The 27,363-nt window shown below is 38.3% G+C and overlaps 1 protein-coding gene across 2 annotated transcripts; it reads right to left on the bottom strand.

Moving 5' to 3' along the window:
- Positions 1-5,220: 5,220 nt before the first annotated feature.
- On the bottom strand, positions 5,221-27,040 carry nkain1.S (Sodium/potassium transporting ATPase interacting 1 S homeolog). Of its 2 annotated transcripts, XM_041583930.1 has the most exons (7): positions 26,637-27,027; positions 17,126-17,263; positions 12,760-12,840; positions 12,131-12,328; positions 10,473-10,533; positions 8,106-8,187; positions 5,221-6,344 (listed from the first exon to the last, which is right to left on the bottom strand). In XM_041583930.1, the coding sequence occupies exons 1-7, from the start codon at positions 26,688-26,690 to the stop codon at positions 6,335-6,337; spliced, it is 624 nt and encodes a 207-aa protein (XP_041439864.1). In that variant the 5' UTR covers positions 26,691-27,027; the 3' UTR covers positions 5,221-6,334. The 2 variants fall into 2 exon arrangements, with proteins under 2 accessions (XP_041439864.1, XP_041439865.1); XM_041583931.1 differs by lacking the exon at positions 8,106-8,187 and having other exon boundaries at positions 26,637-27,040.
- Positions 27,041-27,363: the final 323 nt, after the last annotated feature.

Genomic DNA, 27,363 nt, shown 5'->3' with positions numbered 1-27,363 from the left:
ATTCATGAAATGGAGAAAAGCTTTTTTTTGAATATGGTATTTTACATACGTTTAACACCAAATTTAATTCTCACTCCAGTTTTAATTTACTCCACTTCTGCGAATTCCCCCAGGTAGGCAATGATATCTTCTCCTAATGCATTCAGACCCTGTGTATAAACAACACAGGTACAATAAAGGTAGAGGCAGCACCAGTTCTCCATTACAAACGACACAATGACATGCACACGCTGGTACTGCCCTTGCAATAACAGTGCAAGCTTTCCTCATACACACCCTTGACACAAAAACATGTTTGCTCAACATGGGCAGCCCAAGTGTCCTCTGAACACTCGACTGCATCATTAACATCTTTACACAACATTCGTCGTGCCAGTTTGTTTCTTTGCACAACATTAAAATTTCATACCTAATAGATCCTAAACAGGTGTGAATTTGTAAACGTAATATTTTCTATTGCTCCGCTAAAAAAAAAACCTCTATACAAACAGCTTGTTATATATTAAATAAAGTATTGACCTGAAACATCATTGGTGCAACAGTGACACTAAGTGGCCATATGAAGCACAGTAGGCATCATTACATTATGAATTAAGTGCAGTGTATGCAGTGTTTCATAATTAAGACAAAAGCCACTTGTTATAAAAATAATAATGCCACAAAATTCTTTACTAGCAGTAAACTTTAGATTCCCCTTGACCTACTTCCATAGCTCCATTCAGGTTTACTGCTACCTTGCTAGATTATTTGATATTCTCTTCAATCAACGGCAAAGTATAAAAATGATACTAGACTTTCAGTGCTAAGCGACACGTTAATGACTAACATGCATTTAGTGCTCCCTCCCATTTAAAAGACATTTTATGGTGGGACTATGTGTAACTCTCAGACTGCAGGGCTCAGATACCAAGGAGACTGCAACCTATGTGTGTAGATCTTTATAACTTGCACCCACATTTCATTCTGCTGTTACCCCTGGGCACTCATCTGTAGCTGTTTTTATAAAGGTTGTTTTGAAAGACATATTTTGGACTATGTTGATTAGTCACATGTTTCTCACAGACACTCCTTTTAAAATGGTTAGTGTTCATCATGCATCTCAATAAATTTCGGGGCAGATTTATCAAGGGTCGAATTTCCAAGTTGAAAATACTTTGAAATTTGACCATCGAATTGAATTACTTCGAATATCGAAGTTGAAGTTTTTTTTTCCATCGAATTTGGCCATTTGCGGTCGAAGTAAAATCGTTTAGAACGAGTTGAAGGATTTCAGCGATCGATCGAACAAACGATTTTTCGTCTACTTCAAAAAACTTCTTTAACTGCTCTAGAATGTCCCCATAGGCTAACATAGCACTTCGGCAGGTTTTATTTGGTGAAGTATTGAAGTCAAAGTTTTTTTTAAAGAGACAGTACTTCGATTATCGAATGGTCGAATATTCAAACGATTTTACTTCGAGACAAAGTCGTAGTATCCTATTCGATGGTTGAAGTATACAAAAAATTACTTCGAATTTGAATTTTTTTACTTGAAAAATTCCCTCGAATTCATTTCGACCCTTGATAAATCTGCCCCTTAGTGTTTGGGGTGTTTTATTTGCTTTTGTTGTGCGGTGAGCTTTCATTCATTCCACTGTTCAGCAACGTAAGTATGCATGATGAAACAGAATTCTTATAAAAAGGCAATCTATAGTCTGCAAGAAGGAAATCAATATGTAATTCTTATCATCGAGAACAATAGTTTCATATTTAAGTATTTTAATTTCAGTGCTGGTATGATTCATCTCAGAATAAAAAATATCTGAATCGTTACTTTCTGTTCAAAATTTGCAGTAAAAAACATTTTGCTGTATCGATGCATGTTCATGTATTGATAAATCTGTCAGTTCAGTAAAACACTTTCCTGACTGCTAGGAAAATCTTCCCGAGAGTCAGAAAAATGTTAAATCTGCCCCGAAATGTTGGCGGCTATACTGTCTACTAACCAAAGAAGAAGCCAAAGGAAATGAGTAGGTGCATTTCCAGAGCATAGTTCAGTGACTTGTCCATGCAAGCAGACATGTGTATTTATTTCCTGTTGGTTCCCTCTGCATCAGTATACTGTACTTTTATGGATCCTTCTACCAGTAAAAGAATTGGAAGTTTCTCTTTTTGTAGTCATTTAAAAAAACAAACTATTTAAAATAATGAATGTTTAATACAAAGTGCCTTGTTTCGAGGTATCCTGACAAGCAGCACAGTTTCTTTTAGACTTAATATGCCCTGCAGAATTCAGCATGTCATATATGAACCATGCAGTTTGTTCCCTTTGTGTGGAATTCTCATGTGGCAGAAAATGTCTTGTCTTGTCAATTATATTCGGCTTTTGTTAAAAAAATTTGACTTGATCATTGGCATTGTCAGTAAAACATGACCTTAAAGTTAACAGCATTCCACCCTTATTATTTTAATGGAGATATTTCATGTGGTAAAATCTTTCAATGTGGTAATCCTTCATTAAATAACTGTTGCAATATTTCACTGATGAAGTGAGGGACGAATATAAAAATAATGATAACTAATAAGTTATTTATTATCAACATTTAGGGCAGATTTACTAAGGTTCAAATTAGAATTTATAGGGGTTATAAGTCCAAATTTATCTCAATATCCGCTATGTTTTTTTCACACTTATTTATTACATTTTCCTGAAAATTCATTTGCGGGGGGAAAAAACTGATTTTCGAGATTTCTTTCGGATTTTTCATCCGATTTTCACGATTTTTCACCAGACAACTCAGATTTTTGCCGAAAACTCCAAAGAATTAGCTGTATTGCATGAAACCCAGCGCACATCAAAAAAATCACTCAGACTTCTCCCATTGACTTATATGCAGCCTCGACAAGTCTGAGATGCCGGATCGAATTCGAATGTGAGATTTATCACAGTCAGACCTTTAAAAAATTTGAATTTGACTATTCTCCACCATAAGCCTGCTGAGTTCATGTAGAAGTCAATAGCAGAGGTCCCTTAAACTATTTAAATATGTTAATAGTAGCGATTAGCCAGATTTTTGCCAAGTTTTGTTGCAAAAATTACGCCCCATAGACTCCAATGGGAGAAAAATGCTATAAAAATGCTATAAGATATATTGGATCTAACAGTCAATGATTATCTAACACCCAACTCCTAACACCCAACACCCAACATGAAGAGAGAATGAAGATAAACAGATGCTGAGAGAGGAATAGTGAACATAAATTTGATTATTTCAGTAATGGTAGAGAATTTTTAATTGATTGTATTTAGACAGTTTCTTATTTCAGTATAATGAAGCTTATATTTAATTTTCATTTTCGTGAACGAGTCTGTTGCTCTATATATCCCATAAACAGATAGCATTACGTAAAATTATGTGCAGGATTGTGCTGAAAATCATCAGACTCACAACATATTTTTCACAAGGGTAGAAGGCAATAGTGAAAGGCAACATGTCCTACTGACAAACTAATCAACCCAATGCTGTTATATATGGCATTAACCTGTGATAAACAAGATATTTTGAGCTCTGTGTCACACTAGAGTTTGTTTATTCACACTGGACAGTATTAACATATAGCAACCAATCAGCAATTAGCTTTTATCATTATTCTGCAGGTAGGATACTAAAAGCAGGTAGCCGATTGGCTGCTAAAGATTATGACAATGAAAACATTTTGCCCAGTGTTAATAAATAAATCATCAAAAAATATTTGCCCAACCCATGATTTATTCACAGACATACATATAAAAGTAACTACAGGTAATTGACCAGAAGGCCATGAGTGCAAAGAATCACCTTTTTCCCTAATTTATGGAATACATGGCATGCAATAAGTTTCTCTAGGCCATGGTACTATTATCTATGTTTAGTTGTTATTACAGTGTGTTTGGTCTATTTCTCAAAGATGAACAGAGAGGTTAATGATATTGTTACAATCATCCACCGTTATAAAAATTAAATGCAGCTATGCAGGCATATTATCAAGTGGTGTCCTAGAGCCAATTAACTGTATCTTTGTGACCCTAGCTCATGCAAATCAACTATAACCATAGCATTAAGTTAAGCGGCTGGATAAAGCAGGCGCTATGGTGACAAACATTGACTGGTTGCTAGAAACGTATCACATAAGCTATAGAGTCTGACTGACAAGCCTATTATAAACCAGCTAAATTCATTGCCAGTTTCTGTTAATCAGAAAATGCCACCTTCAGCTTAGGTATCATGAGCCTAGGTGATACCTATTGGCGAACCCTGTGAAAAGCCATCCCTGGAAAACTTAGGAAACCTGGAAACAAATTTTCCTTTTTTACTGATTCTGCTTCTTTTGTGACACAAAAGTGCACTAGTGATCACTTGTCTTGAGTGCAGGATACGTAAACAGAGGGTGCATATCCCTAGAAGTGCTAATGATATTGCCATTGGGAAGATACACCACATTTGTATCTGCTTTGACAGGATTGAAATCCACCCATCACTCTGCATACATGGTGGATTTCAGCCAGACAGCACTCAAATGCTCATGGCCCAACTATAAATGAGGCCAGGTTGGCATAGAAAATACTGGGTATGATAATAGCCTAAAAAAGAATAATTGCCCCACGGTAACCATTCCCGTTCTGTATCTCTAAATACAGATATAGGAAATAGGATATTGCTAAAATGAAATACAGCAGTCACAGAAATGCCAAGCCTGTAGCTGTTGTTGAACTACCCTCAAAACCACTGGCTGACAATACTAACAATCATTGGGTCACTGCAGTTACACGTATACACACATGCAGGTGCATATCTTGAATCAGTAAGAACATATACCCCAAGAACTCAATATAGAATTAAATTCCAGTGCAGTTGTAAGCAGGTCTCAAGAAGTTCTAGTATTAAGACACTTACAAATGTATTGTAAACCATACTTCTGAAACTTCAACAACAGGACAAATCTTGAAACCAGCAAAGGAAGAGTACTAATAAAGCTCTTTGTATTCATAGCACGAGTGGTGCAAAGAACACATGGTGATGCGGGACCTGGGGTTTTCCAGATAATGGATCTTTCCATAATTTGGGTTTTCATACCATATAAGTCTGCTAGAAAATCATGCAAACATTAAATAAATCCAATAGGCTGGTTTGGTCTCTAATAAGGATAAATTATATCTTAGTTTGGATCAAGTATAAGCTAATGTTTTATTACTAGAGAGAAAAAGGAAATCATTTTTAAACATTTAGATTATTTGAATAAAATGGAGTTTATGGGAGGCCGACATTCTGTAATTTCGAGCTATCTGGATAACAGGTTTCCTGATAACGAATCCCATACCTGTGCCAACATGCCAGATAAAAGCATGGAAACTTTGATATACGCACATGTGAATGTCAGAAAATGCTTAATCAGGAAGGAATATGCATTTCAGCAGCTATTTGTCTTTATTACAGTAACATTTTATTTATGTATCTATAACAGGGGTTTAACTGTTGCTGAGCAACATTTTCAATCATCAGTGACAGCTAAGATATTCAGGAGATGCTGGGAGTTATAGTACAATGGATCTTATAATGACTATAATTACTAGTTAGCCATTTACTACATTATTTTATCTGAGGTGTGAGATGGCCACCACAGGGGTTTCATATCTCACTGCAAAGTCCCAAAAAAGTGCTTTTTTCTAAGAAAAGGATTATATTGATTTTGGAAAGTATGTTCCCAGTTAATAGATATGCTAGATTTCATTATACATTGGCATTACTGTACTGAGTACAATGGAAAACACAGTGCAGACAAGGGACTCTGTGGTTCAGATTCAGCATGTGCTGGACCAAAATTCAAAAACATTATGCTTACAAGCAACAAACCAAAATAAAGCCCGGGTATAAAGTTGCATGTTTGCAAATCTCATTGGCCCTGGCTTTACTCACAATCACAAATGCCAGAAAAAGGTGCTAAGCTCATCTGTGACAGTGATCCGACATCTGGTAAATGCATTTGCAAGGACCTATGGGTATTAGGGGTAGCAATTACGTGTATCTGGGCTGCTGGACGTAATGAGGCTTTTTTTTGTGGACAGGTCCATATCTGCTTGAATATTTTCCAAGAACAAGTAATAATAGTAACTTTCTTTAAAACTCAGTGTACAACTGTAAGAAGATGCTTCCAAATATCAGTACAACTGCCTTTTTGTTTTAAGGCTTTTGACCACTTATCAGAAACAATGACAGAAAAGAAAATTCCGTATCAAAACCAAAGGCTCAGAGTAAACAGCAGTGCGGGTGTCTTTCCTTCAAAGGGTCCACTGTATAGTTAGGCTTAGCAGAGACTTTTAACCAGGCCTGTGAAAAGAAAAATAATTGTATTATTAAATGCATTTCTCATTATTGAGCTGTGTAAGGCTTATGCACATATTTGGATTTAAGGCTAAAAACAGATTTCATTGATTAATATGAGATGCACAGGGCTTTAACCTTATCACTTGGCCCTATATCAAATCCACATACAGCAGAGAGGTCTGCAAATGACTGCTGCAGACTAGCATTCACACAGCAAATATTTCATCATTCAAGAATCATGTAATTTCATAGATGCTAAGACTGGTATTAGAGTGATAAAGTGGCAATCAAAGGAGGATTAAACATTCCAAAGCTGACAAAGCTGAATCTGCAATTCCTATAGATTCCAAAAGATGGTGGCAAAGCCCATGAAAAGCTTGTGTATAGGTTTTCCCCAACTCTAACCCCCCCCCACACACACATGGATATCTGGCTGAATTATCTATTGGTCAGGTTTAAAACCACAAGGGCCAATCAATCAAATCAGCATAATATAGCCCAGCACATAGGAGCCATATCAGGTGACCTCGCCAAATGAGCAGATCTTCAGGGGTATAATCAGCTTTAAGGTGGCCATACACGCACAATATTATCATACAAAACATATTTTCGTAAGCTATTCGGTAAGTGTACGGTGGGAGATGATCCAACTGATATCGGCAGAAGGCTTGCTTATTGGTCGGCTTGTTGAAGGCACCCGGACATCGCCCACTGTTTAGTGCTGAATCGTCAGATACAGGTAGAATTCTATTGTTTTTACCTGTACATAACTCTGTTAATTGGCTCATGTGACCTAACCTGGATGGTTTGTTTGGTTTGTTTGTATGCACCGTAAATCCTAGGATCATAAGGGGTGGCCCTTATTTTTTAAAATGGCAATTTTCTATTTATGATTACTCAATGGCACATAATACTAAAAAAGTATATTATTAAGAAAACGGTTTATTTACACGAAGCAGGGTTTTACATATGAGCTGTTTTATTCAGTATATTTTTATAGAGACCTACATTGTTCTGGAGGTATAGTTTTCCTTTAATGCTATTGCAGCATATTTTATTTTTAATATTTTTTTTTTTATATGAAATTCACCAAACTGCATTATTAGAGGCTTCACACAATTCATTTAAAAAGTACTGTAATCCTAGTGGAATAGGATGGAGTCCCTATAAAGGCCTAGGTTCAGTGGTGGGCCTGACTAGACAAAACAGTCCAGATTAGTAGACCTTCAAAGGGTTTAAGTGGATCAAGGACATTCTTGGGCATATGACATATCCCCAGACAGATAAGGGCAATATTATACACTTTGTAACACTCTGCTTATTTGTAGCAAACTAAAAATGTATTCCACTGCTTCCTAGAGGAAAGCTTGTACTACAGTATTAATCTATAGCTACAAAATTGGCCATATGGCAAAGCCCTAAGACTTATACCACCAGTGTAGAGTCAAAAGGTGCTGCCGCCCAAAGGCTAGGATATGTTTTTCTACAAATTCTTCCCTCCTCCCAGTAGCCGTCCCACTCACTTGTGTCCAAACTCACTGACCACCACCCTGCTGTGCTCACTCACTCTGCCTTGTATCAAACCATCGATTGATGGGGAATGAGGAGGTTAGGAAGTGACAGCAAGGTAGGTGAGCAAGTAGGCAGGGTTGGCAATATTAATTGGCCTATCTCTGATTTTTACACTAATCACTTCTTCTACTGACTATGTGCTGCTTTAGGTGAGTTAATGGGCACAAGAGATAGACAGATTAAGTCACTCACTTGTACAGTGGCTGCAGCTGGAGGTGTGATGTCTTCATAGGAGCCTGATATCCATAGGAATCATAAGAACCAATGAAATCAACTGCAAAACACAAACAAATTTGTTTTAGACTTTCTGGGTCCTAGTACTTCATTTATAGTCCAACATGTTTTCAGTGTCCCCCATTTCTAATAACAAAGTTACCAATATAGTAAGACAGCAACTGACTCAGGTTATTTACTAAAATCCGAAAATATTCTCACTATTTTCTTAAAACCACTTCGAATAAACTCCTATGCACTCCTATGCACATTTCTACCATATTTAGCAATAAATTAACTTGAAAAAATCTGGTGCGGGAAAAGACTGAATCATACAATTTTTTTGGATTTCACGTCCGTAAACTCAGATTTTTTTCGGATTGTTGCCAGAAAACTACAATTTATTTGGATTATTGAACCAAACCCAGCACAGATCATGCCATCTGCCATTGACTTCTACATGACCTTGGCAGGTTTGAGATGAGGTCCACCATTTGGTTGTAATAGGGTAATCATATAGTCACAGATGAGAAAAGATTGCTATGCCATACAATGAGCCCACAGCTAGTTATATGGGTCCCCTACGGGGCCCTATCCAAGAGCTTGCTAATGATTGTTCTGTTCTGTTTTTTCCTGGAAAATGGAACTGTGAAAAAATAACATGTTTGCCATTAGTGTTTGTGTGAAAAGTTTGGTAGCACATATGAAAAATTTGCCTTGTTATCAATCAATTAATAACCAATAAAATTAATATCTAATCACTTGTGCTGTGTTGTTATTTCATTCATGAATCTTTCTTAAAGAAAGTGCTCAGTGCTTATAAACAATGACATTTTAACCCCAATAAACAATCAATTTACTGGCATTAAAGACTCAATTAAATCTACGTTTATAATTGGCGAAGAAATTTAATTGAGTCGTTAATACCAGTAAATAGTTTGTTTATTGGGCTTAACATTTCATTATTTATAAGCACTGAGCAATTTCTTTAACAAATGTCGAAAACGGCAAAAAATGGCGAAAAATTTGTTGCAAAAAAAATAATTGTCACAAGTCAAAATTGTCGCACACATCAAAATTGTCACAAGTCAAAATTATTTGGACAACCATCGACTTTAATTCATTTGGACAAAATAGTCGCATATATAACAATTGTCACAATTGCCGTTTCACAATTTTTTTTTGCTGTTTTGCAAATTTTTTCCGCCAAGCGAAACGGGACAGATTCGCCCATGACTACTCAATTACTGAATTGCTGGTTGTGATGTGGAGCACAAGGCAGTTATATCACAGCTACATGTGAAGTAGTATAACTCTTTGATATTATAAATAAGCCCTTCATTTTTGAACGTAAATTAATGGTGTCATCTGTCCCCTAAGACTTCGGGACATGTTTACTAACAATTTCTATTTTTTTTACTAATCTCTTTATTAAGTATAAAAACCACAAAAAACTGTTTAATGGTGGTTTGGAAAACCTCTAAAACCATTTAAATTTGACCTATAACAAATAGGCATTCAAGTATATAGTCAAACTTGATAAAGATAAATGAGAAGGTGGCACCATGAACAAATATGCTGTAATATATATGTTTCACATTTCCTCACTGATATTTAGCCTGGTCACACTGTTGACACTTTGAGGCACATTTATTAAAGGTCAAATTTCTAATTCATGTGAGTTTTTTAAAACTCTATTAAATTTGAACATACTCTAAATTCGACTGGGGGGTTATTTATAAAAAAAAATGGACTATTCCCGACATGAAAACTCAAATCGATTCCAAATCAAATTTGACTAAACTCAATTTGAGTTTTCTCCGAAAAAACTTGAATGTCAGGAAGGCTACTAACATGTCCAAATTGGTCCCTGGACCTCTCCCATTGACTTATAAATGAACTCGGCAGGTTTTAGTTGGCGAATAGTCTAATTTCAGTTCTTAAAGGGCCAAAGTGATAAATCTCTAGATTCGAATTAAAACTAGAATCGAGTTTGGACAATTCACAATTTGAATTTGAGAGTTTTGACCATAAAAAGATTTGAAAATTCGAATTACACTTTTCAATTCGGCATTTAATAAATCTGCCCCTTTATTTCCTGCAGAAATGTATCTCTAGGATTACATTTTTCTCATGTAATTTTTCATATCCTATTGACAAATACAAGAGGCCCTTTGCCCTCAACCCATTAGGTGAGCACAACTTTCCCTTGTTTGTTATTTTTCATATACTATCAACTTTTCAACATTATTTAAATAGAAAAGGCTAAAGATCATTGCAAATATTTAGAAAAAGAAACATGTAAAAGTTGGTGTTCTAGAAAGGATCAGAGAAGAAGATACTCACAGCTGTCTTCTTCATCCATAAAAACTTTGCTGACATAGCAAGCATAGACAAAACCAAAGAGCTGAGAAAGAATAAAAAGGGTTACAGAAAGAGAAAGAAGCAAGTCTGTCTGGTTGGCAAAACAGTCAGGTTAAGGAACTTCAAGTAGCAATTACTTACAAAATCAGAACTATCAGCAAAAATCAACATGACCTATAGGTAACTTTTAATGTAGATTAATATTTTGTGTCAGTATCACTTTAAGCGATATCACTTTAAGTAGAAGTAGTGTCAGTATCACATTAAGGACATAAATGTTCATTGACAGTGTCGGACTGGGACACCTGGGGCCCACCCAAAAACCTTAGACCAGGGGCCCACTCTCAGTACTATTATAATTCCTCTCCTCACACAACCTCTATACTGCTAGTCTTTTCTTTACATACTATAATCTATTATTCAATGTATTTAGTCTCTTTGTTCTCATAGAAATAGGGAATGGCCATGAAATATGCCAAATGTTTAGCAGCATGAGGGCCCACTGACACCTGGGCCCACCGGGAGTTTTCCTGGTATCCCTGTGGGCCAGTCTGACACTGCTCATTGAGTTTGCAACTGGCCCAGTTTTGACCCATGTGCCCCCTCTCAAGTCTCTGATTGGTTACTGCTTGGGAACCAATCAGTGGAAACCAAGAGAGCTGCAAAGCAGGAAGTAGTGTTCAGGCAATTATGTTAGATATTAGATTGTTTTGCACTTTTTACCTAGTTTATCTTTACACTGAACAATTCCTATAAGGGTATATCTCTCATAATATAGAGACTATAATATATAAGTGTATATAACATCTTCCACCAGCAAGCTAGGGAAAAGGTGATCTCTAATAAGTACGCTTTTCACCATATTCCCCATGCCTAGCATATTCCCCATGCCTAGCAGGTAAAAAAGTTTTCATATGTATCTTCCATTGTCTTAAAGGAGAAGGAAAGGCTTTGTGCACTTGGGGGTGCCATATGTTAGGCAACCCCAAGTGATTGTATTTACTTACCTGAAACCCTGGGCCGGTGCTCTTATCAGCAGAAAACTGCACGGCCCGGTGTTATACCAGCGAGCACCACGGAGAGATCGTCTTCCATCTTCTTCTTTCTTCGCGCGGCTGCGCATGCACAGTACAACGAATAGCCGAACTTTAACTAAAAAGTCGGGCATGCGTTTGCCCTGGGAAATTTGAAGAAAGAAGAAGCCAGAAGAGGATTGCTCCATGGTGCTCGCTGGTATAACCCCTGGGCCAGTGCAGTTTTCTGCTGATAGGAGCACTGGCTCAGGGTTTCAGGTAAGTCAATACAATCACCTGGGGGTCAATCAATAGGACAGATATAACAGTGCCCCAGTACACTGTTATTGATTTTCATCACTTATTGCCTGCTATGCTCATTTTTTTAAAGCATAGAATATGGTTTAATCAACTATTGTGCATAAAACAAAAGGTCAATGGCTATTTACACATAGGAAGAGATGTTTACATTACTTTTACTGTGGTACTGTGCAGCAGGTCATAAGGTTCTGAAAGTTGCTGAAATGTTTATTTATTAAATATCACTTTTTGTGAGTCATTTTGTAAAGCCCTACTTGAAATGTCAACCTTAGTCAAATTCTTTAAAAGTGTTGTTTCTCAACTCACCGCCAGGAAGATTTGCAGAGCACTACTTAAAGCTTCTATGTATGGATAGTCCAAGAGACAGCCAGTCACTGTCACCATGTGGTGATCTGCCAGTGGTAGAGGAGGGCCACGCACAGGGGTCACCAAGCAGCCTGGCCCATTCTCCATCCACCAAGACCGATGCATGGAGGTATTAAAGTTCATAATCAGGTCCCTATGCTGAAAGATGCCAGGAACAAGAATTACATTTTCAATATGTGACCATTAGCAAGCACTACATAATGCATATGAATTTTGTGACGTGTACCACATATGTTCTCCCTGGTCCTAGTAGTTCCCTAGTCCTCGATGGTTAGAATCAGTATTAGTAGAGGTGGTGATACCGACTCAAACAGATATAAGCAGTTATGGGCCAACAATTAAGCAAAAAGAACCCAACATCTACATGTTATATACCATCATAACTCAATGTTCTCCCTCAATGCAGGATAAATCCCAGCTGTATTTATATGCTTCATCTTTAAAAAAAAAAAGCTTTTGAATTAAAAGCTCCAACAGAAAAGTTTTCAATAGTACAGCCAAGTTTTGTGACTTGAGCTGTTTGTGAGTTACACTTGACATTAGTTTGGTTGTAAATAAACTGTTCTTACCTGTGAGAAATGCCCCACTTCCAGATAGAAACATATAATAAATGCATTCCAGGCCACCCATAATGCCAGCCATATGGAATACTGCAAAAAAAATCACAGAAAAACTGTAGTTAGTATAGGCACAATTGTATATGGTAATACCATTATATCAGTACTAGAATGAAGGACATAAATGTATGAGTATATACTGTAAATAAGTATATATATATATATATATATATATATATATATATATATATATATATATACATATATATACTGTACCTTCTAATAAATAATCAAGGGCACATCTACAAACACAATGCAGTGTGTAAAGTAAATTTCCTAGCCACTCCATGTCAGCATTACTGTGTTATTTGCCCTGCCCCCTAATAGACAAGTCCCTCCCAAAACAAAATAAAAACCTCACAGCTTCCTTACCCCTCGTCTTTTTTTTTCTTTTTGTCCTGTTTTCCTTATGGACAGCAGGGGCAGCTGGCAAAAGTTTCATATCCAATGCTTGAAAAGGTTGGGGAAAGTATTCTGAGGGTTATTCATTCAGGTGAGACTGTTGTATGAAGCTCCCTCAGTAATGGGTACAAACTCCCATGTGAAGGCGATCCCTGGTTGATGTATTTTTAGATCGTCACAGAGATCAGCAGAGTATGCGTTTTTTTTCTTCGGGTCAGACGCTAGGTTCCAAAATTACGCAGGCGCAATGACACAGGCACGATGATGCAGGCGCAATGACGCCGGGCTTCATTCAGCGTTAGAAAACACGCAATGAAGTGTTGGCGCCGTCGGTTGGATCCAAGTGAAGCAGTCCCAGCAGATCAGAGGGGTTGGCGTGTTTCTTTTTCGAGGCCCTTAGCAGACAGATTCTTCAGTCCGGTATTACTTTTTTTGTTTTTTTTGTAAATGCCTGTGTTGCCCTGGAAGGGAAGTGGCTTTGCAGGTTATTTTTTTTCAGGGAAAGATTCTGAGTTCAATGCCTGCAGATAAAAGTAATTGTATTGTTTTTCTCATTACTAGAGAAAGTTGATCCTGTTCTGTTTCTGTATGCTCTGCAGCCTTATTCCTGCCAGTTGTCCTTTTGCTTGGTATGTAGTTTTTCAGTTTTCTGAGAAAACGTTTTTGCGTCTTTTTGCTGTATATGCGTTTGATTCTCTCTATCTCTCCTTCTCTATTTTTTCTTTTTTCTTCTTCTGTTCAGCTTGCCCTGTAAGTATGGCAGATGTACAAAGTAAGAAGAGAACATCTACATCTTCCCTATAGTCGTGTACAGGTTGCTTTGAATCTCCAATTCCAGGAAAGAAGTTCTGTAGATCTTGCTTCCGGCTTCTATGGGAGAATACCAGTCCCTGTACAGAAATACCACTTAGGCCGGAGGCTTCAGTTTCAAGAGAAGTGGATCTCTCTTTTTCATCTTTAGAGGATAAAAATTTGTTGGAGACAAACATTTCAGACATTATGTCGGAGGAGGAAGAGTCATCAGCTTTCGATCTCTCTCCAATAATACATTTGGTGAAAAAGACAATGCTTCCGATAGATGATTCTTCAGTGCTTAAAGATCCTATGGATAGGAGGATTGAGTATGAATTGCGGAAAGCATATCAAGTAGAGGGAGCTTCCTGAAAGCCAGCAGTAGTGCTGGTATGTGTGGCTAAGACAGTGTCCCTCTGGATTGATAGTTTAGACAAGGCTGTTACGGAGGGATCTGATAACGTGGAGATAAGCACGAGTCTGGCGGAGTTAAAAATGGCGGTGGCTTTCATGTCAGAGGCAGCGGTAAATCTCATATGCCTAGCTTCCATATAATAGCGGTTTCTGTTTCAGCGAGGCGAGATCTTTGGCTTAGAGCATGGGGAGCAGATACGGCCTCAAAAATGAGTCTCTGCAATCTTCCTTATGTAGGCGGAAGTCTAATTGGTCCAAAATTTGAGGAAGTAATTTCCAAAGCCACAGGAGGAAAAAGCTGTTTTCTTCCACAACAGAGGAAAAAACAAAAACAGCCGTTTAGAGGTTTTCTTTTACGAGGCTCAGGTAGAGCAAGAGCAGACTTCGGTAGCTCTAGATATTTTGTCAAGGATGCAACCAGACAATCGTGGAGAGGAGGTCAGTCCTCTTCTGTCAGAGGAGGAAGGTTTAAGCAATCTCTCTCTACAAAGAGACCTTCCTGACAATTATCTGATCAAGAAAATGGGAGTAGGTGCCAGCCTTGCAAATTTTCTTCATGGTTGGTAGGCTGCCGATAGTGGATCTGTGGCCGCTTCCTTTGAGGAAAGATTTGTTGGGACAGGGGCCACTGTTTCACCCGGATCCTCTCTCCCTTCATTTGATGGCATGGAGGTTGAGTGCAGAAAATATTTGGACCTAGGATTTTCCGAATCAGTGGTGACTACGTTGCTAAATGCAAGAAAGCATACTACATCTGCCAGTTATTACAAAATCGGGGAAAGGTTTCTGCTATGGCAAAAACAAAAGGCAACTCAGATTTTGCCACCTCCTCTGTCCCAGATTCTTGGTTTCCTGAAAGATGGGTTAACAAAAGGGCTACAGTTCAGAACTCTAAAAGTTCATGTGGCAGCCTTGTCGGCTATGACAGAAATTTAGTGGGCAAATGATCCGTTAGTAAAATGTTTCTTTACAGCAGCATTAAAAATTTGTCCTCCAAAGAGGAATTTTTCACCTCCCTGGGATCTTCCGTTGGTCCTCAAGGCCCTATGCGATTCTCCGTTTGAGCCTTTGAAAGAGGCATCATTATGGATGGTGACATTAAAAACTGTATTTCTGTTGTGTCAGCAGCTAGAGTAAGTCTGCTTCAAGCTTTTTCAATTAAAGATCAAGATATTTCTTTTTGGCCAGACAAGGTCATATTAAGACCTCATGATGCATTTATTCCCAAAGTGGCTTCGCTTTTTCATTTAACACGAGATACAGTTTTACCTGTTCTTCAAAAGAATTCCGGTGATTTGGATATATCTCAAAAATTGGATCCAGTAAAAGTGTTAAAACACTATTTAACAGTGACACAGCCTTTAAAAAAGACTGATAGACTGTTTGTGGTTCCAGCAGGTTCCCCCCAAAGGAGAGTCACCGCCAAAATCTACGATTGCTAGGTGGATTGTAATCTTAATCCAGAAGGCATATAATTCACAGTGTAAGCAAGCACCAGTAGGGCTTAAGGCTCATTCAACAAAGGCTGTAGCAGCTTCCTGGGTGGAGGAAGGGGATGTCCCAGAGTCAACAATTTGTGATACAGCAGCTTGGGCCTCTATCCAGACTTTCTTCAGATTCTACCGTTTAAATGTTAATGAGGCTTCCCAGCCTACTTTTGCATCTGCAGTGTTGTGGTCTCTTTCTGTTGATTTAAGTATTTTTGTTCCCTCCCTGTTGTCTTATTCCTTTGGTATATCCCATATTAATGCTGACATGAGTGGCCAGGAAAAAAGGACATTTAGTATCATATTTACCGAAAATTTATTTTCCTGGCCACTCTTCATGTCAGCAGACCCACCCTTCTGAACTAAATTATTAGACGAGGGGGTAAGGAAGCTGTGAGGTTTTTATTTTGTTTTGGGAGGGACTTGTCTATTAGGGGGCAGGGCAAATAACACAGTAATGCTGACATGAAGAGTGGCCAGGAAAATAAATATTCGGTAAGTATGATAGGTGTTTTTTTACCCACAAAATATAATTTCCCCTATAATTTGTTTTGCATTCACGAATCATACACAATTGTGTCCAAAGTTTGGGGATGTGCATAATTTCCAACACTTGGCATTATAAGTACATTTGTGCATGTTTCACTGGGCAAAAGTATGCTGCTGCTCTGACCTATACACACACTCGGGAAACCTTGGAATAACTTCCCTACCTGCTTTAAAGTGGCTGTAGCTCCACAGTTAGTTAAGCGTACTTCAGTATTATTCAGAATAGGTAGCAAGACAGACACACTGGTGCAGAGCACAACGTGAAGGGACAGGAAGGAACATTAAGGGGGTAACTACAGAGGAGGGGTCACGCCCCGAAACGTTGCATCCGCAATAAACGAGCAAGGTTTTACCTGCTGAAATTACCCATGTTGTGCCGGTGTGTCCTGTTTCTGGTAACTACAGAGGAAGCAGACCCTGCAGCTGCAGGGGGGGCCCAGGAGGTATAGGGGGCCCCATGAGGCCCTAATTAATGAGCATTTTAAATATATATTGGTAATACAGTACAACCTCTTGGGAGCCCTAAATTTAATTTGCTCTGGGGCCTAGTAACATCTGTTGGGGGCCCTAAAATGTATTTGCTGTGGGGCCCAGTAACATCTAGTTAAGCCACTGCTCACATACCTTTAATGAATGAAATCAAAGTATGCAACGATTGCTGTAGGTTAACTCACCAGTATAAGATACCTGGATCTGTAATGAAGAGTTCCCAGTATTCCCAGAATCACCACCATAATATGAAGGAAGTTTGCTAATATGGGAGCCCATTGATAACCAAGGAAGTCAAAGATTTGTCTCTGCAAGGCAGCAGCCTGAAATTAAAAAAATATATTTATTTTACATAGGCTATTGTAACCAAAAACAAACGTTGTGTTCTTTGCATTCTACAGTTAGCATCTAGTAGAGACTTAATGATCTGGTTGGTATGTATATATATTTTTATTTACATAGTGATACTTATGTACACAGCACTATACAGCAAAAGAGGAAAAATTAAAAAAAAAAAAACATACAGTTCTATAAATACCTCTTTCTGACTTCCCTCCCATCACAGACAGTGGGGCAAATTCACTAAGATTCGTAGTTGCGCCAGGCGTAACTTCGCCGCACTTCGCCAGGCGTAGTTTCGCCAGCGCTCCGCAAATTCACTAAAATCCAAAGTTGCGCTCACCATAATAGTCCAGATGGTTAGCCAAAGCGACCAAATCTGGGCATGTATGCCCATCTTAACCCCACTAATGCATCTTGGGTTAGAAACATTATTTTATAGATCCCTCTGAACACCTAAAATCAACTCTACAAGGTCAGTCTCCACATCTTGAATTTAGAGATAACCTGTTTGTGTACCAAAGACTTTCATACATTTATGAAATACTACTGACTTAACCTTGTAGCCAAGCAAGATGCAACCTTTAGCAACCAGGTTTTAGAAGTGGAGATTGAATATAAGGTTACCAGATAAGGTAACCACAAGTTAGCATGTTATACTTTGTTGCTGCTGTTGCTGCAAAAGTAGCTCTTCCACAGCGTAATTGTTAGATGGATGAAATAAAAAACGGAGAAAATTCTGAAGCCAATCACTGTAGACATGGACTGTGTGTGGGGGCAATTTTCCTTGGGTAATTAGCTCTTGAAAGAGGGACAAATCGGAGCCCTAATCTGAGAGGCATAGTTCCATGCTTACGAATTTGGCTAATAGACAAGACGCAAAGAAAAGCAGAAATGCATAAATAGTTGAAGTTTCCATTTTCTTTAGCCAGGCAGCACAAAATTTCTCTCCAAAATAAATTATGCGCATTTGCCATTTTCCTTATCCCTTTGTATTAACACTGCATGTGGGCAGAGGCAGATTTTCATTAAGGTTTGGAGAGGCTAAGCCTCCTCACACCTGTGAGTTTAGCTGACACCTACCTGAATAGTTCAATGGAACCATTGTGATTGGATATTGGTGAGCGTTTCCTTAAGTTATAGGCCTCGTATTCTTAGCTGCCTATCAAATAAATATGCCATTCCTCCTTACTGGAGTGCTCATTTGTATCACAGCTTAGACTGCAGCATACTGTACATGCCTTTAATGTATTTCCCCATTCTTCTGGGTCAGCTAGCTGATAGCTGTTAGGCTACTTTCACTTTTTTTAATCTCATCTACTATTATATTGTATTACTTTGAAACTGCGGTAAAAAAGCAGCCACTGTTTTTTGCAAGGGGACCAAAATATATCGGCATTATACTTTCTGCACGTAATATGTCTCATAAATGACACAGTTATGATATACCTTGAGTTTTCTGTGAAAGTAGGCTGATAAACATATTTTAATGTTAAACAAGCCAATCATTATCTATGATTTCCAGTAACGTGGATGAACTGAAACTTTTCTATAATTTAGATAATAAGAGAATGCTACGAATATTATTTTCAAAATTGTCTGTGCATCATCCATGGCAAGTGGAAAACGACTTTGTACTTAACCATACACATGTGGGTCCATCAGTTAGTAGCTCTTAAGTGAACCCAATTATCGACACATTTCAAATTGTAGTGCATTTTTAGGCAAAAATCCTCTGTGTGCTCAGACAGGTGAATTACAACTTTTGCTAATGCTTATAATATGGGACTGGATCATTTGTTTCTCCGCCAGTGGAAAATCACTGGTGAAGAAACTGTTGAAGTAACATTAGACTTAGCCTACCTATACCCTCCGACTATGCACGTGGGGGAGGAGGGCAGGGGGTAATACCAGGGGGAGGTCCAGAACATCAAGTCTTCACTAGGTGCTACCTTATGGCAAATGAAAGTGGCATAATTAGAAAAAACGACTCAGTTACAGCAAGCACTGCTATATCCCTCATAAATAGCATTACTGATAACATAAAATATTTACGGGTCACACTCACAGCACCTAAAAGAATTCTATTGATTTATTGACCTTTCGTTTGCAGAGAACTACACCTCTGTGTCTGTTACCAGCATACACTCACAATTACCCTATAGGCAGCAGTGGTGAAGATTAATTTAAAATGTTTCTATATGAATAATGCTTTTAAGGGCTCATGAAAAAAAGAGGGCATTGCATTTTTTTAGACCTACGTTTTCCTGTAAACCTGTGCTGCTTTTGTTAGCTGTAAACTGACTCCCTAGAGACATTAGGTTACAATATTTTATTATGCCCCAGAAAAGAATGATAGCAAGGAATAAAGTTATATTTTTTCATGTTCACTGTTTCCTCTGGTTCGGCAGTTTGTTTGTTTTTTTTTGCTGATGTCATAATTTCTTTATCTTCCGATATCATGGAACTGGCTGAGTTAAAAGGAAAAATTATAACAGGGTTGAAGTTGCCCTCTACACACCAACAAGATGAAAGCTTTCTAATATAAAATAAAACTGTCATTGCTGTGCAGTATCTATATGATTAAAGTGTACATAAAATACCAATTTATGGTTTTAAGGTCAATTGAACTGAATCTACTCTTATTCGTCTGTTTAAATTTATGGTTTTACTGGACTTTTAAATAAAACTGGGCTGCTGGTCTTGAGAAGCAGCCCAGTACCCATATGCTATATAATTACTAAAGCCACAAGTTAATTTGTGGCTTTGGTTCTTGTTTAAATACATAGAACATTTTTGGCCAAACTCCTGGTGTGTCTCTTATGCCCAGTTTTATCTTTGATCATCTGCCAAGTCCCACCCTATTTGTGGTTTGAGATGCGGGACAGTCTTTCAAAAATAGATTCCAAATACTGGTAGCTATGACCAGGATGTGCAGTACACTCACACCCAATTTAAAATATAACAAAACTTTACATGCATGATTAAATATTGAAAGGGTAATTTAAACCTTTGGGCGTCAAAATTTCACCCATTGGTGCTCATTTAACAGCACATGTGTCTTCTAGGGTTTGCTGCCTTCTGCACGGAGTGCTGGATTAAAAATCTAGCATCTGGAGATGCAGCACAGCTCTGATGTGGGTTGCCAATTATTTGCAAATTATGCATAAGTTAGGAACAGGTATGGGGTGGCTAGGGGAGCAGGAGGGGAGGACACTTTGTGCCTCCCCCCTTTCCTTTAGAATCAAGCACATCCTAATGCAGGCCACACTGGATTGTTTGCTGTTTGCCAAAGTTCCACAAAGTGGGCAAAGAGCAAAAAAAAACTTTGCACATTGTGTGGGGCATTATGAATGAACCCTAAAGACTTTGGGGGTGATTTAGGAAAATTCCAACTGAGGAATTCAAATGGATTCTCAGCATTTAAACTTTTATCACAGATAATAACATTTACTGCATTAACTGACTGTTAGGTTCCCAAATACAGTACAGTGCCATTCTGCAGTGATCCTACTGTCATCCTTACCCCAGCCAGAACCCTGGGTGTCATTGTGGTTTTTTAAAAATGTCCCAGACACAAGTGCTAGAACACTAAAGGTACGAAGTGCAGAGAACAGAATTGGAAGTCATAAGGAAGCCACCTTAGCACATTCATCCTCTAGAGCTCTTGTGCATCTACTGTATGTGATATGTGTTGTTGGATGATGTAATCCTTTCGTTGTTTAGTTTGGTTCAACTTCATCTACTGTATGTGCTACCATGCCATTCTGTAGTACAAAGACCTTTGCCCACAGACACCTGCCGCAGGGTTAAATGTAGAGTACAAAAACACCTGGCAGCTTGCACCTTGTATCACTTTGTTAATAGCCCCTAATGAGTAAGTGTTTGAGTCCATAAGCTTTTACCAGCACAGTTTGTACTCCTAAACATTTTTTTTTACCAAACAGCAAGCATTTTGCTTCTGTATTTTTGGGTAATAAAGAACACTGCTCCTTACATCTGCCCTTAAGTACAAGTAAAGTCAGGTGGGGTTCAGCATGCATGAGAAATTATAACGGGAAAGTACTACAAAGAGTTAAAAGAGAAATATACTTATTTTATAATTTTTTCTTCTATTTACCTCAGCTGTTCACACAATACAGGCATGCTAGGGTCATCAGAGGAAATCTACATAAACATGGGGAGAACATACAATGAGCATTGTGTCAATGTATCCCAGCACTGAGTGGCGGAATTACTAAATGTGCCTTCTTAGCTGGTTTATATTTAGGCCCGGATTTGTGGCAGGCCTAGGGTGGAAAAATTTCAGGGGCCGCATGACACCCAGCCGCATTATGGGGAGCACTGGGAAACCGCAGCTCCCCAGCGTGTGCTCGCGGGGGAGAGGGGTTGTGTGCGAAAGGTGGAGGGCGCTAGGACATGGTCTGGGCCTGTTTATGTTCTTTTATTTATGTACTGTCCACTCTCACCGGTAAAGAGCAGTTTGATTGTATACTTCCATCATGGGAAAGAGCAATGAAAGGTCAGAATCACATGAGATTGTGGTTATGGACAACACTAGTATTAATATATGCTGTAATTCTGAGGCTGAGAAGAAATCTTAAGTCAAGCCTAGAGCACAAACTATTGTTAAGTTCAAATTGTCTCTAACATGACAATACAGTACAGGAATGAAACCGGTTATCCAGAATTTGCAGGACCTGGGGTTGTCCAAATAATGGATCTTTCCTTAATTGAGATCTTCATACCTTAAGTCTACTAGAAAATGTCAACACTACATAAACCCAGGCTTTGGTTTTACTTCAAATAAAGATTAATTATACATTATTAGTTTGGATCAAGTACAAGGTACTGTTTTATTACAGAGAAAAAGGAAATCATTTTTAATAATTTGGATTATTTGAATAAAATGGAGTCTATGGGGGATGGCCTTTCTGTAATTTGGAGCTTTCCAGGTTTCTGGACAACGGATCCCATACCTGTACAATCCAGCATTACACCACTGCAACTTTCCATTTACATGTATCAGTGGCATCTGCCCTATTGCTTGAGAGTATTTCAGTGTTAATCAGCAACAGAAACCTTCAATTATATGCTGTTACCATTTCACTAAGTTTTAACATCATAATGGTGTATCATGTGACTGAAACCTTGACCATTACAAATGATTTTCATTACTGCACACGTACCATGCCTTAGCCTTTTTGCATATATATAAAGAATTAATGGTGAGTGCTCATACATAATGAAGTCAAGATGATGTTAATGGGACGGGGGTAATTAAAAAGCTTTTAACCACATCAAATTTTCCTTTGAATTATTGAATGAAAAACAGTTCAAAAATATAAAATGAAAAATAGCAATAGATAGATGATATATATATAGATGGATAATAGATAGATAGGTAGAATGATGGAAAAACATTAGTTGTGGCCCCATATGCGATCATATGAAAAATTCATATGAAACATTCCAGAAATCAAAATTTTGATTGGGAATGTAATGTATGCAGTAGAGTGCCTCTGTGAATGCCCAACTCCATTCTCTTGTTAGGTTCTTTCTAATGACAAACAGGCATTTTGACAGCTGCTGTGATCACCTTGTTGCTTGGGTCTGTGAGCCTAGCAACAAAAAAGCAAATGGACACTGATGCTGACATTTCATTTTTCTTATTCATTACAATCTATCTCCTATGGTCTTGCATTTATTTTTTTTTGGTTACTGCAGCTCTGTGGATTTTGGAGTTGTCTTAAAATTGTTTTGGGGTGACTGATGATTGAAACTGGACAATTATGTAGGAGGAAATATGAAATAATTAACACTTTTAATAGTAATAGTGTAATAAAGTCCTACAATAAAATGTAATTTAAATCTGGTGAAGCTTAGGGATGGGCGATTTTTTCGCCATGTTTCGCCACGGAAATGACGCCCATAGACTTGTATGGCATCGCAAGTCAAAAAAATGACACATTTTTGGCGAAACGAAATGGGTCAAATTTGCCCAAGCCTAGAAGCTCACATTTAACTACATTTTTTTATTCTTATTGTACAGAGCAGGGGTCCCCAACCTTTTTTTTACTCCTGAGCCACATTCATGTACACAGAGTTGGGGAGCAACACAACCATAAAGCATGTTCCTGTGGTTACAAATAGGGTTGTGATTGGCTGTTTGTTATGTTAACTAGCAGGCTACAGGAGGCTCTCCTTGGTAGCACACTTGTTATTTATGCAACCAAAACCTTCAAGCCAGGAATTCAAAAATAGGCACCTGCTTTGTGGCCAATAGGAGAAACATTCAAGGGGTTGGTGAGCAACATGTTGCTCTCGAGCCACTGATTGGGGATCACAGGTATAGGGCAACATCTAACAATCCTGCACCTTTTACATCAGATCCCCCCATGCAACCACAAACGTGTATGCAGTTTGCTACAGTTTTGCCCCATTCCTCCTGCTTTTCTAACACATCGAGCATATGCAGAATGGCATGCTAAGGTGCAGGGTACCAGTACCTACATGCATTAAGTACTGTACGTAGTACTGCAATATATATGTGGAAAGAAGCCTTAGCAGGAACCTAAAAAGAGAATTTGTAGATTGCCAGCCTTTGTTTTCAGCACTTTCATAAGCGACACAGGTCAAGGTCGCAGCTGAAAACAATGCTGACAATTATTGCATTCATTTTTCAAGCATTGAGTGATGTGGTCCCTGAGGGGGCTTGGGACTAGAATGCCTAGTCTCTGCACTTGGAGCACATCAGAAACAGGCACACATGGTGAGGAAGAGTGATGTTACTGCTAGGCATAGTGTGTGCTTGTTCTGGTTGACTCCTGATTCATAGAGCAGGCAGCATGGCTATTGGTCACTTGGCTTGAAGACGAGCCTTGAGTACTATGGGTGCAGGGCAAGGTGCAAAACATAAAATGGGCAAAATTCATTTGTTTTGTACTTTTTGCTCTGCACTTCTCTATATTACTGTAGATCTTGGTAAAAAAATAAAGCCCAGAAACCTGCATTCCCCGCAGGAATACAGTGCTGCCTGTGTTTGCCAACAGTATATTCATGAGGAGTGGGTAGAAGAAGGCAAGTAGGCACCCCCAGCAGGTGCAGGCCGCAATGGAGCCTCATAATTAATGCATGCCCTATAGCCTTGTTACACTAGTGTGGCACTCTGGACCTAGGTGCACAGAGTAGCAAGACCCTGGACTGAAGCACTTTCAGAATGAGCACTGAGGGGCTTTTGCTCCCTTTAGTGCTATAGCGTCTGTGGTTGTAATAAAAGGCCCCTTATACCTTTAAAACTCAGAAAAAATCTAAAAATATGTATATTACAAACTAAAATATTATAATATGTTATAGTCATTATTCAATGTATTTGCATTTTAGTAGGGATGCACCGAATCCAAGATTCGGTTTGGGATTCGGCCAGGATTCAGCCAAATCCTTGTGCCTGGCCGAACCGATACCGAATTTGCATATGTAAATTAGGGGCGGGTAGGGAAATCACGTGACTTTTCATCACAAAAGAAGAATTTTTTCCACTTTTTCCTTTCCTACCCCTAATTTTCATACGCAAATTAGGATTCGGATTCGGTATTCTTTCACCAAGGATTCCGGGATTCGGCCGAATCCCAAATAGTGGATTCGGTGCATCCCTACATTTTAGCATGCAAAAAAGATTTAAACTTAAAAAAAAAAAAAAAAAAAAAACTAATTGTTTTCCATGTAACCCCCAAGATTACATACATGGCCAGATGATTGAGCATTATGGTCAAAACTGCCCAATCTGCTTGACTGAATCATTCCATGTATGGGCAGCTTTAGAATTCTGAGATGATAATGTCCCTTGATCTGGACCCTCTTGGTTTTACAGGATCTCAAAGTGACTTAGAATGACTTTTATAGCCACATAGTTTGGAGTATAGGAATATATCATGCCCTATGTGTTTGGTATCAAACAATCTATAACACAGTGTTTAGCACTGTTATATAGCAGCATGAGCTTGCAGTAATATGAGTGCAGTAATATGAAGCAAGCATCAATTCAAGGTTAGTAAATTACCATAGAAGTTATGCTGCATCCTGCTGCTTACAAAAACAAAGTTTGCAGCCACTACATTTAACTGCAGCCTCAGTAGAAATATATTACAAAGTTTTGTATTTGTGTAATCATTACCATTATAGCTAGATAACTTTGTAGTGAGTAGTTGTTTCTGACTTATAAAACCCCTGCTATAAAATGTGACACATATGGTTAAACTAGTTTTACCTATGACTGACCCTAATCTGTGCTGAACCCCACACTAGAGTGTAGCCAGGTAGAAGAGGTTATATATAGCATATGTTCCAGAAATAGCAATATCATCGAGATGGAAATCCACACCAATAAAATGTATGTTTCCTGTTATAGGGTAGTTGCCAATGGGATTTAAAAATCCTATTTGTTTAAGTTACTGACTCAGCACCCATTTGGGCCCAAGTAATCATTCTCAGTTTCTTGAATATGATGGTTATAATTAGATTTACAGTATATAATGTAATACAATATCCCTAGGAAATGAATCATTCACATAAATGAATCAAATTTAAAGCAACTCTTTAAACTTGTTAACTAAACAAGTTAAGACCCTTGATATGTTTTATTTTTATTCATCTACCGTAATTAAAGGTTTAATTTAGTTTCATCTCATAATATACTGTGCTAATTTACTCTTAATATGTTAAAAAAATCAAGACACAATATGATGCAATATGAATTCCAAAAGCTCTCCTGTTATTAACTGATTAATTTATATGGCAGTAATGAACAGTTTATATAAATGATTATATATCTGACTTTTCTAAAGGATAATAGGCACCCACATTCCAGAAAGTTGAAACGCTTAAAAGGCAACAATTAACATTCAATTAACAATAATATATAATGAATATAGTTCAGTCATTTATCAATGCACTCACATAATCAAAATACAAATATAGATAAATGCATAAACTGCCGTTTTACAGTATAACCTCCCATTCATACATACATGGCAATGTAAATATTTATCTCCATTGCTCATTTTGCTCTTACTGTATAAACCTAATGCATGATACTGAGGTACAGGGTTCAAGTCCATATATCCACAAAGTAATCACACTGCAATGCTAATTATAAAAGGTGCAGTCATGTCATACATGCAGCTCAGTGTTTATTGATGCAAGAGCTTACAATCTACACCCCAAAATTGATCATATCATTTATATAGGCATCCTAATGATTGTGGACAGACATACTGTACATATCAGTGATGATGTGTCCACCCTTTAATATCCTAGCAGTACAATAAAATTGATTATTATTGTTTGCTTTATACTCACCAGCTGTAGGCAACAGATCCCAACCAAGGTACATCGCCCACTGCATCTGCCCATGATGGATAGATTGGATTCTGTAAACACCGATTGCTGGTGGAGACTGATCCCAGTCAGAGGATGAAATCCCCGAAATGTTAGCTCTTCAGCCTAGCATTGTGTGCATCCTTCCTCCATGAAGGAAAAAAAGCCTTGTGCTTTATAGGATCATAGCTGGGAATGCCACCCTACAAATCTGCATTCTGTATAAGAGAGGAGGAGCATACAACCTTGTGTGCTCTTTGTGTTGCTCTATTGTGTGTTTTGTGTACGGGGAGGGGAGGCTTGGAGAGGAGTGGCAGGGAGAAGGGACATGCCACACACCCACCATACATGGACCCCCTCCCTCTCCTTGTGTAGTAGGGAGCATGCTATTCTTTGCTTCCTGCTCAGTGTAACGGGGGAGAGGACTGTCTGTATGCTACAATCCAACCTCCCTCCCCTTCCCTCCATGAACACTTGAGGGTATATGGAGCAGCTGCTAAATCTCTATTGTTACTCTGCAAAAGAAAGACAGTGCTGCTGGGTTGGGGATCTGGTCACTGCATCTGTATATAAACCCATTCCTGTCTGCACTATTCCATGGCTACAGGGCATACCATCATATTTAAAAAAGATGTATTATCACAAGCTGTGTTCATTATTTTAATTGGGATGGGGGTGAAGTAGAGGGATGTGGAAAATAATGTGCCAC

Source organism: Xenopus laevis, chromosome 2S (genome assembly GCF_017654675.1).
Source record: "Xenopus laevis strain J_2021 chromosome 2S, Xenopus_laevis_v10.1, whole genome shotgun sequence".
Taxonomy (NCBI): domain Eukaryota; kingdom Metazoa; phylum Chordata; class Amphibia; order Anura; family Pipidae; genus Xenopus; species Xenopus laevis.
Note: the sequence above shows the minus strand (reverse complement) of the source record. Positions and strands in the feature narration are given on the sequence as shown.